The sequence below is a fragment of the Doryrhamphus excisus genome, linkage group LG6 (genome assembly GCF_037039965.1).
Source record: "Doryrhamphus excisus strain RoL-2023G ecotype Guam linkage group LG6, RoL_Dexc_Guam_v1.1, whole genome shotgun sequence".
NCBI lineage: Eukaryota > Metazoa > Chordata > Actinopteri > Syngnathiformes > Syngnathidae > Doryrhamphus > Doryrhamphus excisus.
The window spans coordinates 15588484-15606378 of record NC_136362.1 but is presented as its reverse complement, the minus strand read 5'-3'; the positions used below and the strand labels follow the sequence as shown (position 1 = coordinate 15606378).

At 42.5% G+C, this 17895-nt stretch overlaps 1 protein-coding gene across 1 annotated transcript; it reads left to right on the top strand.

Moving 5' to 3' along the window:
* The first annotated feature begins 565 nt into the window (after positions 1-565).
* LOC131126403 (angiomotin-like 2a) lies at positions 566-8877 on the top strand. The gene is made up of 10 exons (XM_058068898.2): positions 566-782; positions 1550-2358; positions 2695-2863; positions 5130-5364; positions 5843-6138; positions 6216-6391; positions 6483-6584; positions 6878-7065; positions 7211-7342; positions 7681-8877. Exons 2-10 carry the CDS (start codon positions 1637-1639, stop codon positions 7764-7766), a joined length of 2106 nt encoding a protein of 701 aa, XP_057924881.2. The 5' UTR covers positions 566-782; positions 1550-1636; the 3' UTR covers positions 7767-8877.
* The last annotated feature ends 9018 nt before the right edge of the window (positions 8878-17895 follow it).

Here is a 17895-nt window from a genome sequence, read left to right as displayed (position 1 = left end):
TATTGCTCATGTCACTGGTACAGGGCAACAAAATGCAGTTAGCAGTATGCAATTTAGTACAAAAAGTACCTTAGTAGTAAGTAAATGTAGAAAAATGGACAGATCTACAAACTATAACATATAATGAATTTATGAGATTTTTCACAATTTGACAATAATAAAAAAAACTATCGGTATGCTGAAAATGGCCTGGTCTGGCCACACTTTGGAGGAACCAGTGCCATTTTAATCTGGCTGGAACGCTTGAAGGCATTTGCATGAACATAAACGTTCCACACATTCCAGTACATCTATTGACATACTTAAATATATCAAAAGCCTTTCAATGGGGGGGAATCAGAATGAGAGGAAGGCGCTTTTGTGCCGTTTTAAATCGCTTCCCTGTGAATGTGAACGCTAGCTATTCAACACAATGCTTTGTAAACAAACGTCCCATCGTTTCATTTGCAAGTGCTTCTTGCTTAATGATAAAGCCCGCGTTGCTGCCTCCATTCCTCCCCCCACAGCCTGCTTTTTACGCGTCTGATCCCCGAGGGAGCTCCAGTTTAACATTCCTGGCATTCCCAGCTCAGTCCCTCCTCCTCTTGGCTTATTATCACCGCCTGCTCCCGACACAAGCATTTCACAGCATCGCGACCGGGGGGGGACAAACATGACACACGTTTGATTCCTAAAAGCAGAATAAGAAGGAAAAAGACACGCTAGGAAAGTCGTGTTTTACCCCCAAGTTGGATTTCTAAATACGCTACAACTTTGTGTTGCTGCGATGAGAGCTTAAATTGGTAAGACTGACTTTTTTGTCTCTTTACAAACCTTAAACACGATGAAAGTAGCGACATACTCAATAGATACAGAAAGTATGAATAGTTAATAAGGACTGAAGTTTTTCCCGATGTGCTTTTGAGCGCTTTTGCTCCCCCGTGAGATTGGAATTTTGGCCGCATGCTTTCTTTTTTTTTAGGTTGCCTGCTGTGGAAGAAATGCCCACACGTCAATGCTTGTCGCTGTTGAGAAAGTAGAAATATTAATGCTCTATTTTTTGCATCCTAACTTGAAACCGTTTTAGAGGAAGCTGTGTTCATCTAACAATCGAGTGTACAGGTTGAGCCCTTTTACATTGGAATTTAATTTGAAAGTGAATTTAGTTCTGGTCCATCTGAGGTCGGATGGGCCCTCCGCTGTTACCTGGGTCACTTTGCATTGTAAACTTGATGTGAACTGAACTGAATGTTGACATGCACACAACGAATGGTGAAATGTTTTTTGATGGTATCACACCACTTTCATTTATAAGTCCACCCAATCTGGTCTACTCATTGCTAATACAAGCAAAGTGAACCTGGACCACTTTGGGTTTATGTTGGCTAAGCAAACAGCTCCGCACGATGTGGATGATCAATGTAGTGTCAATCTGGTTAGCTTGTTTTGGATAATTCACACATTTCATTTGAAGGACGGAAAAGACACAAGTTTGAATGCTATTTGAATGTGTCATGATGTGTGATTTCCACAGTCAAACATTCTACAACTACATTCTTCCTCTCTCTAGTTCCACAGCTGCTTCAGTTTGAGAGAAGACGAGAAAATATCTCAAGAGAATCTTGAGAAGGTCACCAATCCCCCAAAACTGATCAGTATGACGTCTACCGAGGAGCCGTCTGGTACGGTCTTGCACCGACTCATCCAGGAGCAACTTCGCTATGGAAACCCCACAGACACCCGCACCTTACTAGCCATCCAGCAGCAGGCCCTGCGTGGCGGCAGCGGGAGCAACAGCGGGCCAAGCAGCGGGGGCGACATGGGCAGGAGCCCCAGGTCGTCACTCGAGAGTCTCACCCAGGAGGAGCCTTCCTTCCCCCAGCTTTCGGCCAGGCAGGAGCCCCAGGGCCAGGAGCACCAGGGCGACTACCATCACTCGGAAAGTGGCTACCAACTGTTCCAGCTCCACGGTGAGGAGCTCCCCACTTACGAGCAGGCTAAAGCGCACTCTCAGTATCTGGCCTCTCACTGGGCACCCCCAAGCCCCAACAGGCAGCCCCATGAGGGCATCCTCTTGCATGAAGGGGCCTTCCATGAGGAGGTGGATGAGCTGGAGCGGAAGTGTGCCCATGCACGCTCACTCAGTGAGCATCGCTTGCAAATATCATTGGAGAGGAGTGATGCGGTCGTCAAGGCGGAGGCCATCAAAAGCACCTCTCACAGCTACCCCGAGCTAGCATACTACACCCACCAGGGGCCCCAGAGCACGCGGCAAAGCCAGGAGAAACGCAACCCACCACCCGAGTACTCGGCCCCCATCCAGGGACAAGGATTTATCCCCCACCAGACTCAGGAATCAGTGCAGCCCCAGCAGCACAGGTACAAACTGACCTTTAACAAAACAACATGACATCAGAGTGTGTGGTGTGGCTCCTTGTGGAGTTTCACATGCATAAACACATACTTGAGTCATACTTTCCTTCTTCGTAAAGCAGCACCAGACCAAAGGTATTTGTAATACTTGGCATGCTGCAGTAGGAACGCCTCACATGCTTGCATTGGCCTGGATGTGTTTAGAACTAGTATAGTTCTATTCATTACTGGAGCCAGCTCATTTGATGACTGAAGACCTAGACTAGAGCATGTACTCTAATGTCTTAAAAGTACACAAATACTTTCATAGGTCAATATCACTTAACAATGTTTCACCCTTAGGTATATCCAGTCTGGGCCTCCAACTGACATCTCCTGCTACAACACATTCCCTAGCCTGCCCTCTGCTGGCCTGGAGGAGCCCAATCAAGTAGAATTGCTGCTGATGGAGAATGAGAGGCTGAGGCAAGAGCTTGAAGTTCAACGGGAGAAGACCAATCGCATTGAGAAGGTGAGCTGAGAGAGTTGTTGATGGGTAGAAATTTCGCATTAAAAGGTCAAATGAGCTGAGTGCTACAGTTTTTACTCACTGAACATCCAAGAAACCACCCTGGACACTTGTCTGTGAAAGACAATGCCAGCGGTGAGTTTGCAAGCACTTGGTGTCATCTGCACTGAAGCGATGCAGCTGCTACCTTGCATGCTTTGGAGGCCCGAACAGAGGTCACGCCAATGTGTTTGGACACACTCCTCTCATTGTGTGACCTGGGAGTGCTTTCTCTTTAATTCCACAGAGGCCATAGATTTTCAGGCAGCAGCGGATTGGGTTGTGACCCACGTGCAGCTGACAGGGAGTAAGAGGGGGGGGCTCATGGAAGGTGGCAGGCCGCTGTGTAAAAAAGTGAAAGGGCCCTTTTGTTTTCAGGCAGTTGCCCTTTGTGCACATTCTCGCTTTTGACCATGATTTTATGCCTACTCTTCTTTTTGTTTAGTCACTGGGTGGCATGAGTTGGGGGGGTGGCATGTTCGAGAAGTAAGATATGAAATTGGGACTGGTTGCTGGAGAGCTTCCCAAGTGCATCCAAGGCACTGTTGAGCAAGGCACTGAACTCCCACTTGCTTTTGGTTACTCACTTCTTGTGGGTGAAGAAAGACCTCTTTTTGGTTGTTAGAGCAGGGGCAGGACACTAGTTTGAGGCCCCTGCCTTGATATGAAAGTTTAATGTTAGTGCGGCCCGCGCAAGTTTGATATGGATGCTGGATGGTATCATGTACCCAGAAAAAATTATTACGTTTGATTAATGTTCATGTTAAAGGTTAAATAACTGTTAATAGTTATCCTCCCTGTCCGTGTGGAAGTGGTAAGTTTTTGGCTATTTAAGTTTAAAGGAAATAACTTGAAGGCTACCGTTTAGGTAGCTAGCTCTCTAGTTTGCGAGTTAGCATGTGTCTCACGACCCTGCAGTTGCGCAATATGTTGTAAATAAAAAGAGTATAAATGTGACTATAGTCGTGTTTTGTCATGTCTACAGGGCTCTAATAATGCTTTGTTAATTTTAATCTGAAAAAAATAATTTGTCTACCCACCAACTATATATGGTTTCTTAAGTTTTTATTATTTGCCGTTTTCTTCTTCTTCTTCTTATTATTATTTATTTATTACTGATTGATTGATTTTCTTTATTGTATGATTTTCTTTATTTTTCATCTTATTTTGTGAAGAAAAATAAAAAGTAAGATATTTGAAAAAAGTGGAATGTTTTATCAGAGCTTTTCTTGTAGAAAATTGGAACCAATTTTGTGTCCACATAGAACCCGGCCCATTTTGTGTTCCTATTGCTAACAGCTCCATACACTGAATATGAACCAAACTCTTTTCACTGGGAGGGTGAAATAAACCCTATATAGCCCCTATAGACAAGGGACCCTGTTCAGAAACCAGAGCCAAACCTAGACTCAAGCAGGAAGTTCCGTTTATTGCGGTTTTGTAGTGTTAAAAGTTGTGAAGGGTAGCTATTTCTTTGGCACTTGACGTTTAGGTTGGATTAGGGGTGGAGCTGAAAACAAGACAGTCTATTGATAACTGCCAAAGGAATGGGATGGGAAAAACACAAATCGTCTTGTGTTAAAGGCAAGCAAAACCACATGGCCAACGTCCATTTTTGTTCTTGGTTACACTCTGTCTGAGCTAAACTAAACTGTACCGCCTCCGCTTGGTGGAAATTCAGCTCTTTTAGAACACGGTGGAAACAACTTTGAGTACATTGGCCAGTCTGTAAAATATCCCCACACAGTTATGTCACATGGCTTTCGCCTTGTCTCAACCTAAAAGAATGATAATTACCACGATTGGAAAGATTTCTCCATCACAGGCCACAGCCCTGAGTAAACATGCCTGTGTGACTGCCGTAATGGTGGCTCTGTTTTTTTTTTTTTGCCTGTTTCCACAACCCAGGCACAGGCATGCACACCTTCCCCTGGCCTGGCAGCCTTCCCTCGACCACTGTGTGCTGCTCTTTGTGTGTACGTAAAATTTCCCTGACACTCGTGCACCTGGAAGTGCAACTATCAGCCCTCAGGAATGTCGATATAAATCAGTCTCACAGGGAGTGGTGCGGGTTTGAATTCCTTCTCAGAAATGTGGCATGCAAACACACTGTACAGTATACACAGAACTGTGTATTGTACGTACTGTGTACTGTAACAACAACATCAACATTTCACTTCCTCCCTAAGTAGGTTAGCCAATAAAATTCTTTCTTTTTTCTCTATTTTAGTTGGAGCAGGAAATCCAGCGTATTTCCGAGGCCTACGAGAAACTGATGCAGGGTAGCAGCAAAAGAGAGAATCTGGAGCAGACCCTAAGGAGGAGGCTGGTGGCTGAGATCCGCAGGCTGCAAGATTTCAACAGAGACCTTAAGGAAAACTTGGAAAATGCTCGAACGCATGCGGCTAAAGAAGTGCAGGTGGCCGACCACAACCAGCACATCATGGCTAAGCTCCTGGAGCAAAGTAAGTTAGCTGAATTGTAATCAATGATTGGTTTAGGGTAGCCAGGGGCTCCATTTATGTTGAGCGTGCAGGAATTTCCCTTGCGTAACCTCTGCATGCTTGCTAAGAAGGCTTTAGAATTGGGGATTTAATCCACTCTGCCCTCTGTAAATGGAGAAGGGAAATGAAGTGGCTCTAAATTGCTGCAGTGTGGCTAGAAATGAGCTTCCCCCTCCACCCACCTGTTGTTGGTGTGATTTATGTTGTCTGTGAGAGGAACTGGGCTCAAGTAGAGCGGCCGTGTTTGTGTGGCCTTGATGAGGAATGCTCAGGGCTATATGGGTCAAAGGGATAGGGCCGCTTCTCCCCCCTTTCCTTCTTCCTCCTCTCAACATTCCATGAGTGCTTTGCTAAATGAATGCTGGCCATCATGAACGAAGGGATTTTTTTCAATTCTTTTTGAGAAAAGATCAGTAAGATAGCCACCTGTGTCTTACAGACGAGGAGCAGAATGTCGAGCGGGAGCGCATTGAGCGGGAAGTGGAGCGCCTGAAGACCACAGCGGAGGAGCAGAGCCTTCGTGCAAAGAGGCTGGAGGAGGCCCTGGAGGCAGCACGAGGACACGGGCGTCATCTAGAGGAGGAGTTGAGGCGGAAGAGGGCCTACGTGGAGAAGGTAGAGAGGCTCCAGAGCGCCTTGGCTCAGCTGCAGTCCACTTGCGAGAAGCGCGAGAGTCTGGAGATGAAGCTGAGGACGCGGCTAGAGCAGGAGCTCAGGAGTTTGAGGGCGCAACAGGTATGTTATCAGAACTATACGTACATAGTATTTATCAACACTGAGAGACCCTCACCATCTCTGTGTGATTCCTTTAGCGACAGTCTCAACCTCCTGGAGTTACCATGGGCTCCTTGCAAGAGCGCCTCCGCGAGCGCGAGGAACGTATCCTGGCACTGGAGGCCGACATGGTACGCTGGGAGCAGAAGTACCTGGAGGAGAGCACCATGAGGCAGTTTGCCATGGAGGTGGCCGCCACAGCTGCCGCCCAGAGGTAACACCTTCTCTACCTACTGTAGCTTTAAATAATAAACCGCTCTATTTAAATTAGTGCTAAACTTGATGTGTTGTTTGGACTTTTGCAGAGACACCACCATCATCAACCACTCACCCTGCCACTCCTCTAACAACAGCTTCAATGAGGACCTGCCAGTTGCAGACTTCCGGAACCAGGAAATGGAGAACAGGTACATATTTTATGCCACAAACCCTCTTTTGTGCCATGCCCGGGCCTGTTCATGCACCCACACAACATCGCTGAGTCATATACTGTCATTAATTGAGATTGATCATCCGGCCAGTTAACACACCTCTCGGCATAATAGAAATAAAGACTATTTATGATAACCACCACCTTTCACAGCAGAAATAAATTAATAAAAAATTGCCACAAAAGTGTTTTGTAATGAAGTGATGGGACACAACAAGATGCTGTGTGACTTAAGTTCATGTATTCTTATTTTTTTATGTTCTCCATCAGGATCCGTGCCCTGTACGCCCAAATCTTGGAAAAGGATGCCGTGATCAAGATCCTCACTCAGCGGCTCCACCAGAGAAAGGATGAGCAGATCCCCCGCACTAACTTGCTGAGTGCAGTGGGGGCGCCTCTGCGCCTGGCCTCCTCCACACCCTCCATCTTCACCACAAAGAGCAGCACCAAGAGTCGAGGTGAGGAGGGTAGTGGAAAGGAAACCCTTAAGGACTACAAAACTATTTATGTAGAACATTATGAGACTTGTTTTGTTAGTATTTGCTGAACCAGTGAGTAGCCAACAAACATTGGTAGTACTGATATGGCTGTGATGACCCTTAGGTAAGAGCCTTTCCGATGATCAGACGTTGCCGAGCCACCAGTTTTCTGCTCAGTCTGAACTCGGAACGCTGGAGCATCAGACGGAGGAAAGCCAAGGCAAAGAGGCCTCCGGTGTAACTAAGCTCAACAACGGTGAGTCATCTCAAAGATATGCACGTTTTGTTTACGAGGGCTGATCATTCACTCCTCGGCTATTTTAACTGCGGTAATAATTGTTTTTATGGGCGTTGAGCGTGAATATGCTCGCAATCAGTAAGGAGTCTTGGACCTGGACTTCATGGCCATCCTCATTGATTAACCATGCTGTAGCTTATAAGATGCTATCTCGCTGTGGTTAAGAAATGATGACAATTTGTCCACTTAGCACATTTTTCCACTGAATAGTGTGCAAAAACCTCTGTTAACCTTTAGTCAGCTTCAGATAGCCTTTCTATAAATTCCTAATCCTCTTTTTACTGTACTTTTTCCAGACAAGCTAACGCCAAAGAAGTTGCTATTGAACCCCTTCAGAGGTCTGGAAGAGTTGGAATCGGAAGCAGTGGAGATCTTTATTTAACACAAAAAAACTGAATGGCTGAAAAGGAATTCCCAAAATGTGTGAAAGGTAATGGATGTGAGAGGCCAGAATGTACATAGTGGGAGGAAGCCGAAACATGGCGGAAAAAGGACAGTTTTTCCTTTTTTTTTTGGAGAAAGAGCTGTGCTCTGACTCGCTTACAAAGCTGGAGTGCTGCAGGCCGTCAGCCCAGCTTGGAGAGAAACAAGTGGACTCTTCCCGGGTACCTGGACAGTATTTTGGATGTGACTGGCGAGTAACGTATTTATAAGACATACTGTATAAATTGATGTAATTGCTGCTTCCCCTTTCTTTATGACCTACTTCCCAGTGAATTACAAAGCTGCATATTTATCATACAGTGGCTTTCACATAAGCCCATATATTAACTTAAGCCTTGTGCAGATCCTGTTAATATTCAGCGCCCCTCCCCTCCGACAAAATGTAGATGTTAACCTGAGTAACCTCATTTCCAGCGTGTTCGGAATACGTCCCGTTGCTCACTAATTTATAACACATGAAAACACTGTTGAATGGCGTGCTCTCGGTGCCCTTGCAGCTGGCTCTGCCATGGCCAAGAGGAACGTGAGCAGATGACTTTTATTGTACAAGTGGTTTCTTTTTGCCAAACTGACACAGACCTGATGTTTGTACATTTGTAGGGGGAGAGGTGTCGCATTATGGTTGATTTCATCATCTTCTGTTGTTCCATTGCTGACTTGTGTGTGTTTGTATGTGTGGTTGAGAGTGTCTTCTCCTCCAATGGCATTTCTGCTGGTTCGGACGCCATTGCGGAGTTTAAAACGACACCGTTTGTTTTGTGTTTACTGTGAGCTTTGAACTAACAAACAGGTTAATTATTGTTATTAAATCTATTTTTTATTCAGAGATATGTATTACTATTGTAGATAATATAGTGCTTTGAGCAGGATGCCAAAGAGTTTATTGTACGTTTTGATCTAAGTTATGTGCCGACAATCACGGTCAAGTCAAGCTGTACACAACCAACCAACTTCCGCCAGTCATTTCTGTGAACTTCAAAACAGTATGAAGGTTTTTACAGTTGAATTTCACACCGACATTTCATTAAGCAATAAAACATTCAAATTTATACCACTTCAGTTTGTCTCCAGTTTGTTACAAGTCCTCCCCCACTCCCAACAAAACAAAATTATATATATATATTTCAATTTTATTAAAAAAAACAACCACGAGTGCTCAAAAATCCTCCTCAAGCTCATCTTCATCGTCTTCTCTCATGTAGATCACTTCACATCCTCATTCCTGCAGCTTTGGCTCCACCGCAGTGAAGGTCATTCTTTTCATTAACGACAACCAGAGCTGCATTCTTTTCACTTCAGCAGAGCAGCCTCTTCTCTCGTTTGCTCGCTGGCTGCCACCAAGTGCGTGCTTGTCGTGCATGGCATTCCCATTGCGACATGTAACTCTATATGTGACAAAGAAAGGGCAGGTCCCACCCAGATTAGCTGCTGAGGCCATTTGAAATTCCCCATGGCCTGCCACGCACCTTCCCTGACATGTGCTGCATTCCTTTGCACTTTTATTGCCTCCGATATATAACCCACGCCCAAGAAGTGTTTATGAACTATTTTTGAGATGTGGCCTATGAGGTTGAGATGACAGAATAGGAATCTCTAAAAAAAAAACCAAACTCATTTTCCCTCTTTTCCTTCTAACAGCCATGGAGGCCATCACCCACATGCTATACAAATACGTCTTCTACGTTTTTTTATTTTAAGTGTTTTCATTCCGTTGGGCCTTTCAATTACGTCTTTGATGGTAGAACACATGCTGTGAAAACCTATACAGGAAGTCCAGATGGGATTGGCATTTCATCACAACTCTAACACTTCTGGGAACACTTGACACAAGACTTTGGCGTATGTGTGTAAGCGGGAATTCACTCAGATGATGATGTGTTGGACCTGACAAAGGGACTCATGGCTTACCATGCCTGTTCTATTGCCTATTTCATTGGGTTCCTCCACACCAAACTCCTGTATGATCCTTGCTTTGTGCATTGGGAAATGAAAAGGGTCTTCCCCAAACTGTTCCCACAAAGTTGGGGGCATACCCATCCATCCATCCAATATTCTGTACCGCTTATTCTCACAAGGGTCGCGGGTATGCTGGAGCGAGAGGCGGGGTACACCCTGGACTGGTCGCCAGCCAATCACAGGGCACATATAGACAAATAACCATTCACACTCACATTCATACCTATGGATAATTTGGAGTCACCAATTAACCTAGCATGTTTTTGGAATGTACAATTACCCAAATTACCCAATTACCCAAAATGTCCAAAATAAACCAAAATACGATTGAACGGGGCTATTGCATGTGGACCAAATTCTGGTAATTACTTAAAGAGATGTGTTTGTAGGAAGGCCCCTTTCTAATCCCAAAAGACCAAACACCAAACAACTTTTGGATGAACTACAACAAAGATGTATCCGGTCCATTTACACTGAGAATAGAAAAGGATGTTGCCCAAACTAATCCCACCAACTACATAAATCAACACACCTCTGTTTTTCCCAACACAGTTTGGGAAAGGTCCATAAAAGGAGTTATGTGTAGTAGAAGCCTATCCAAAAACCCTATCAAAAAATTAAAGCCATGAGACAACAGGTCACTGTACGTCCCATAAGATTTGACCTTGTACTCTATTTGTATCAAACTCTGACAGCAGTATCTTTAAATATATAGATACTGCGATGAGCATGTCTAACATGTCTAGACTACAAGCCGGATGCCTGACAATTCGGCGGTATGCAAAGGCTATCAATCTTATTTTATGAAGTGAACGCTCTTATCTCGTCTCGTTACCGCCAACATTCCTCAGCGAACGTGAAAGGCAGCTGACATGTTTCAACTGCATCTCTCTTCTTTCCCAGCGTCGACGTGACGAAGGGCGATGGAACGTCAAAATGGGAACCAGAGGTCAAATTCCGCTGTGGGCTGACATCCAATGTGCTCTTTTTTTATTTGTAACTTCATCTTTCTCCAACGGAGTTACATAGTGATTTTTTTTCTTTTAAGGAACAGCAAGGATTGTTGCTGTGGAAATGGTCTTCTCGATCATACCTCCTGTTTACAATCCGGTGGCACATTCTCCTTTCAGAACACATTGAGGATGAATCTTCCACTCATTGGAGAGTATCAGGAAACATACAATGGAACTAGTCTAGTATGAAGAGTTCCACCCCTTACTAAACAGTAGGTTCTTGTGATTGCTTGATTGAGGCTTGAAAGACCGAACACCTCTGGCTGACGTATGCATCACAAGATAGATAGATACGTTATTAATCTCCAAGAGAAATTCACATATCAGCAGACATGAAACAACTTGTCCGATACACACAAACCTAAAAACACCCGGCGGCCAATTAAAACCCCCGAATCATTTTATTGCACTTGTCATGCAATACAAGAGTTGTTTTGGATAAAACACATGACCGTGCCCAAGGGGATGCTACACAAGAGGCTGCAGATGTGAATAACACTGCTGTTTTGTGTGGGAAGAACCACACAGATGACCCCCAGTCTATTATAGTCACCACCACCACATAGTGCAGGCTTTCATGTATCTTTCAGTGGGTCCTTATTAAAACATACTGTATGAAAGCAGCAGTGTCCTGATTACAAGGGAGAGTAGAACCCGAACTAAGTTAAAGCACGTATTTTAAGGCAAAATTATTAACCATTGTGGATTTAATGTTAAAAAGCTTAATCCTAACGAAGACGTGTCTAATTGCTGAAGCTAGTGTTAAATACTGGCTACTTATTAAAAACTGTCTGTTGATAAACAGTGACACCTGTTGGTGACAACGTAGACGTGCACATAATTGTACAGCCGTGTTAACGTTGGCTCATTGATTTGAAATGCAAATATAGTGTTATTGTATTTCATGTTCTCCCCGTGGGTTTTCCGGTTTCCTCCCACATTCCAAAAACATGCTCGGTTAATTGGTGACCCCAAATTGTCCATAGGTATGAATGTGAGTGTGAATGGTTGTTTGTTTATATGTGCCCTGTGATTGGCTGGCGACCAGTCCAGAGCGTACCCGCACACATGCAAACTCTACACAGAGATGGCTGAGAGTGGAATCGAACTAATGTCTAGCTGTGTGGCCTACACGCTAACCACTTCTGAGGCCAACCCAAACTTGAAAGCGGCCTCAATGAAAAAGACCGCATGTGCTTTCTTTCTTTATGTAAAACTCTTAAAGGCAGGGGTCTCAAATACACGGCCCGCGGGCCAAATGTGGCCCGCAGGACACTAGTTTGAGGCCTTGATATGAAAGTTTAATGTTAGTGCGGCCTGCGCAAGTTTGATATGGATGCTGTATGGTATCATGTACCCAGAAAAAATTATTATGTTTGATTAATGTTCATGTTAAAGGTTAAATAACTGTTAATAGTTATCCTCCCTATCCGTGTGGAAGTGGTAAGTTTTTGGCTATTTAAGTTTAAAGGAAATAACTTGAAGGCTACCGTTTAGGTCGCTAGCTCTCTAGTTTGCGAGTTAGCATGTGTCTCAAGACCCTGCAGTTGCGCAATATGTTGTACATAAAAAAAGTATAAATGTGACTATAGTCGTGTTTTGTCATGTCTACAGGGCTCTAATAATGCTTTGTTCATTTTAATCTGAAAAAATAATTTGTCTACCCACCAACTACGTACATATATGTGGTTTCTTAAGTTTTTATTATTTGCTGCTTTATTGTTATTATTATGTTTATTTATTTATTACTGATTGATTGATTTTCTTTATTCTTGATTTGTTTATTTATTTTTCATCTTATTTTGTGTAGAAAAATAAAAAGTAAGATATTTGAGAACAGTGGAATGTTTTATCAGAGCTTTTATTGAAGAAAATCGAAACCAAAGCAAAGTTTATTCATTTTTCTGTTTTGAATAAATGCTTTTTTTTTTTTTGAAAACCTGATGCGGCCCAGTCTCACCCAGACCCTAGCTCCAGTGGCCCCCAAGTAAATTGAGTTTGAGACCCCTGCTTAAAGGCATGTTTACCAGCAATCTGATTAGTCACCCTTCTTTAGCCAACAATTTATGTATTAAGGCCACAACCAGCAACCAAAGTGAGCTGAACAAAGTTTTAGTTTTGACAGAAAGATTTAACACTTTCTTCTAGATTCCATTTGTTCATCTACTTCAAAGTCCACATATTTGATGAAAACCCCCTGAAAGAATTTCCCCTCTTCCAACACTTTTATCCTCTTCCCTTGCTGCATGTCAACACTAAAGCTTTGCTTCCAGTCATTTTGAAGAATCTTCCTCAGATTTGTTCTGTGGGAATGAGGTAGCATGTTGCTGCACAGGAAGCTCAAGGCTGTGGTGGGGATTAACCCGGCTCATAATTGAAATTGGCTTGGCTGTTTAACATGTTTTGTATTTTCTCATGCGTTTTAAAAGGAGAATGTGTCGAATCTGGCATATCTATTAATTACTTGTCCTTGTATTCCATCATCATCATCATCCTACTGAGTTGTAGGCTGTCACATCCTGTTTGTGTTCGGTTCTGGTTTGTGCTGTCTGTGCTCCTTGTGGCCTTGTTTGTTGTGATTGGCTCCTCTGTGTGTGTTTCCTCCAATCAGCTCCCTCCTTCATCTTGTGTGGAACCAGGTGTGTCTCGTTGTGTAATTAGCGTGTGTATTTAGTTCCCAGTTTCGGTCCTGTTTTGTTGGCTCGTCGTGTGTCCTCTGTGGTGAGTCTGCTGTGTCCTGTGCTAGTTTTAACTTCATTATTATTTAACTTCACATTATGTTTTTTTTTTATCCCGAAAGACCACATTCTTGGTATTACACATTTTTGAGGAAAACTCCACTGTTGCTGTCCCTGCCTCCTTGTACTTGGGTCCACCACACCTTGCCTCAACATCCAATATGTATGACAGTATGCATAGGCCATTATTATTATTATTATATTGAATATCCAACGTGGATCCGCAACAATGACTGGAATGACAATGTTTTACAGCACCACTAGATGTCACCCAAGTGTTACAAACGCTGTAAATAGACAATAGACACAAATAGACACCAGAAACACATTTTCAAATTCAATTCTAGTTTATTATCTCCGTTTTAGTGTTTATTTATGTATTAATTTCCTGTATTGGATTCATAGAACCTTGGTTAGTGTCATTAATTTGTTCCGCAAGGTCTGACTCTAACTGAAATGGAGGTTAACTGAATACATCCTTCAGATAAGAAATGATGTAAATCCAATAAATCAGTTCCAAGAAGCCAAAAATATTGACACAAAACACTTTTAATAGTTTTACCTGCAGAAAACAATTCAAAACCTCCCTAATTGCATATGAATGATTAATGAATTGGTTACCTTTAACTGAATTGAAGAAGGAATTCTTGACTGAAAACAGGAAAGTGGTGGTAATTGGTCTCACGTCTTCAAAGGTAAAAGTAACCTGAAGTGTTAATTTCTCTTTCACTCATCATTTAAATGTGTTTTTAAAAAAAAAACACACAAAGAAAAAAGACACACCCTGCAAAGCACACAACCAAGACAAAATTAAGGTGTCAATTTTCAACAAAAGCCGACAATAAATGTTCCACTATATTTGTTTGTCGATAAGATATTTGGCTTCACAGGACACATGCACACTGTATTGTATATGCAACATGCTGAATATTCTTTATATTCGCTTACAAGCTAGGGAAATATTTTGAGAATAATACGATTACATAAAAAAGATGTGGATGCGTGCAGTATCTATAGATGCAGCTACATTCAGCAAGAGACTATTTTTGCTTTGCTTTCTGCATTTGCTGAAGGCAGGAATGGTATTCCCACACACCGACTCAAATGTCATAATCCAAGCAGATAGGAATCCACCTGGACCAAATGACATTTTATTGCTTACCAATTCCCAGACATTATTTGTTTCTTCTACGGAAATGCTGCTCTGCATTCTTTGTGCCCATATCCACAGACGAGTCATATATATTATATAGTTGTATAGGAAATGTCTGATACTTCAATGGAATTTTTCATTTGGACTTGTATTCTAAAATGGATAATTACATTTGCATTATTTCCATGTTTTGAAATACAAAATAGTCATGTACAAAGCTTTTATAATAATCCCTTACCAAGGTCTATTGCTCACCTCAATTGGTGCCACTGTGATGACATTACAGCAGCATGCTGCCAGACTGTATGGAAAGCGAGCGAGGAAGATGATGCATGAGACACATGATGGCATCAGTGGCTGCAACTTTATCAACTTACAATGCCATTAAAGCAAGGCCAGAGTGGGCATCCTCTGCAATGAAGCCCATTCGCAGTTCATAGAAATGACTTTAAGGTGTAGTCAAAACACTATTAATTAATCGGTTGTCATTGATCCTGTCTGACCATGCTACCACAGACACAATGGATAACAATGTTATCTACTAAACCTACTATTTAACCCCAAAAAGTAACAAAACCCTCTAAACCCACATCATTGCACGCTGCTCTGAGGAAGTTAAAAAGCCTACAGAGGAAAACGGAGCTCTACGCAATCATTCTTTTGTACGATAATGCTGCATTGTGCGCCACTCTTGAGGAAGAGAAGGAAAGGAAAATATCATTGAACAAATTAAAAATATAATTGATGAGATGAACCATAATGCCTAAATTAACGACGTGACCCTCAAATTGCACCAATATCTATTGACAGGGCAGTCCAGAACAGAGGATAATCAGATGAAAATGGACATGCTTCATCAAAGCAACAATTTGTCAATTTCCTACAAAGAAGGTCAATTCAAATATCGACACAATTGATGCTTACATCTCATTGTATGCCCGAAACAACACCACACCCGTCAATATTAAGTTTACCAATTCAAAACTGCACTGCTGAAACAGGGCAAGAGGCTGAAAGGTAGAAACGTCTGCATGAATGAGCATCTGACAAAACGCAGTGCTGACATCGTCAAAGCACATGACTTGAGGAAGCAGGGAGGAAGTAGAAAGCACTTGGAGCACCAATGGTTAAGTTTACATCAAGCTAAATGGAGGACCAGCATAGGCAATAGTTATTTATTCCATGATTTGGATAAATATTAAAGATCATCATCATGACAACAAAGAAAGAATGATGCAGGTGGAAGAATTACAGTCAATAAAATTCGACATCTCTTCCACTTTGCAAGGGCCTGCTCAACAAGAAGCACAATAGATGGAAGAAACGATTGGCGAATGCATAGATCTGGACAAGAACAAGGGAGAAGGAGCACCTTATTTCGTTTTGTTTACAAACAACTGCTTTTATTATAAGGAAGAATAATGTAACTAGCGAATTAGTGCAGGCTAAACAAAAGGAAGTGAACAAATGTATTAGCAATTCATGTCAAACAGAGAGTAGGTAACATTAAATAAGCTTTACTTCTTCCTACTCCTTTTCAAATATGCAGACTTTCAAATTGCAACATGAGGCATTTTGATGTATGGTAAACTGTTGCATGTTGAAAATAAATGAAACCATAATTATAACCATTGATTACAACCTACTAACCAATTAATCCCAACCCAAACCAACCAATTAAGCAACCATCTGGGAGGGTAACAAAGAGGAACAAATTGCAATGATAATGTAGTTTTCCACACATGTTCCGCCGTGTTGCCTGTTGCTCAACATTGCTCATCTTTCTTACTCTCGCTCTCTTTGGTGCATGTTTCAAGTCTCTCATGATGAATCATAAAGGTAAATCCCCCCAAGTATGTATGTCTGCAATAAAGATATTACTGTGTGAAGAGGATGAGGTTTGTACTATTTTTCCAGGCTATAAGATGCGGGCAGCTAAGTCTTTAATGTGAGATTATTTGCATCAGTGAATGACTCAAGCTGTCTTGTGGCATCTTTAACTTACAGGAAACACTTTAGCTGATTAAGAGCTTGTTATGCAGGGTCAGCAGGCATGCAAAAATTACAGACCACGCACACATCACCCCTCCCCAATCTATTCCCAATGTGCAAATATTGCTGTCTGCAATGCAATTCAAAACTTAATAGTCCCAAAGTCGAGTCTTTATGAACTGAGCTACTATCGCCTACAGTAAATGACACTATAAACATAGTGACAGCAAAACAGACTCATCTCCATTATGTTACAGTATATTGCTTTTAGCTGCCCCCCAGGACAAACACAAATGGTGCGCTGAATTGCTAGTGTGGAGTGGCAACTGGACTATAGGGTCTTCTTTAAAGAGGACCTATTATGTTCATTTTGGACCCTATTAATTGAGTTGTGCACTGCAATTGAGCAACTACACACAGATCTTCCAGATTGTGCACCACTTTCTGCAGCATTTGCATGGGCTTCCTGCTTCCCACCCAAAGGGTCTGTTTAATTTATTCCACCCACGGCCCACCTCCAGGCACGCCCACTCGGCTGTGATTGGTCACACTCCCAAGCACTCCTGAGCATTTCCGGATACTAGGTCCGCTTTTACTGAGTGCAGGCAATCTGCAGACCATATTAGGACATCCGGATCGCACTGACGTCAGTAGAACTGTTTTACAGAATGTGCGGATCCATCCTAAACTTCTTCCAAATGCGCAATCCCCATTATCTTATGCTTTGGCATTGTTTAACACGAGAATACAGCATTTATAGGACATAAAAGTGGAAAAAGCATAATAGGTCCCCTTTAAATTCAAGGTAAATTCTACGCAGCACAGCAATACTCTCACATGTAAGTCACTGCCTGCAATGCCATTACCTTAATAGTTACATAGAGGCATAAGACAGAGTGCAGTGCACTTATTATGTTATTTCATGATGGTTTGACCTCCTGTAGAGGGTCTAATGGAGTCTACAGGCACTTTAGGACATCATTTGTAGTGTGTGGCACTTACACGGGAGTGAACATGACACTGATAGGCGACATCATGCTTGTATTGGCAGAATGAAAGACTGTTTATTTTATAGATTGGAGTGCTGATGAATTGCAGCTAATATGACTTAGCCTTTTCTTCAACAGACTCCTCTGTTTTCAGGGTTCAGACAAATTGTTTGGAATTGACTCTTTCCACTCTTTCTAATCGCAGAGAACATAATGAGTGAGCTTT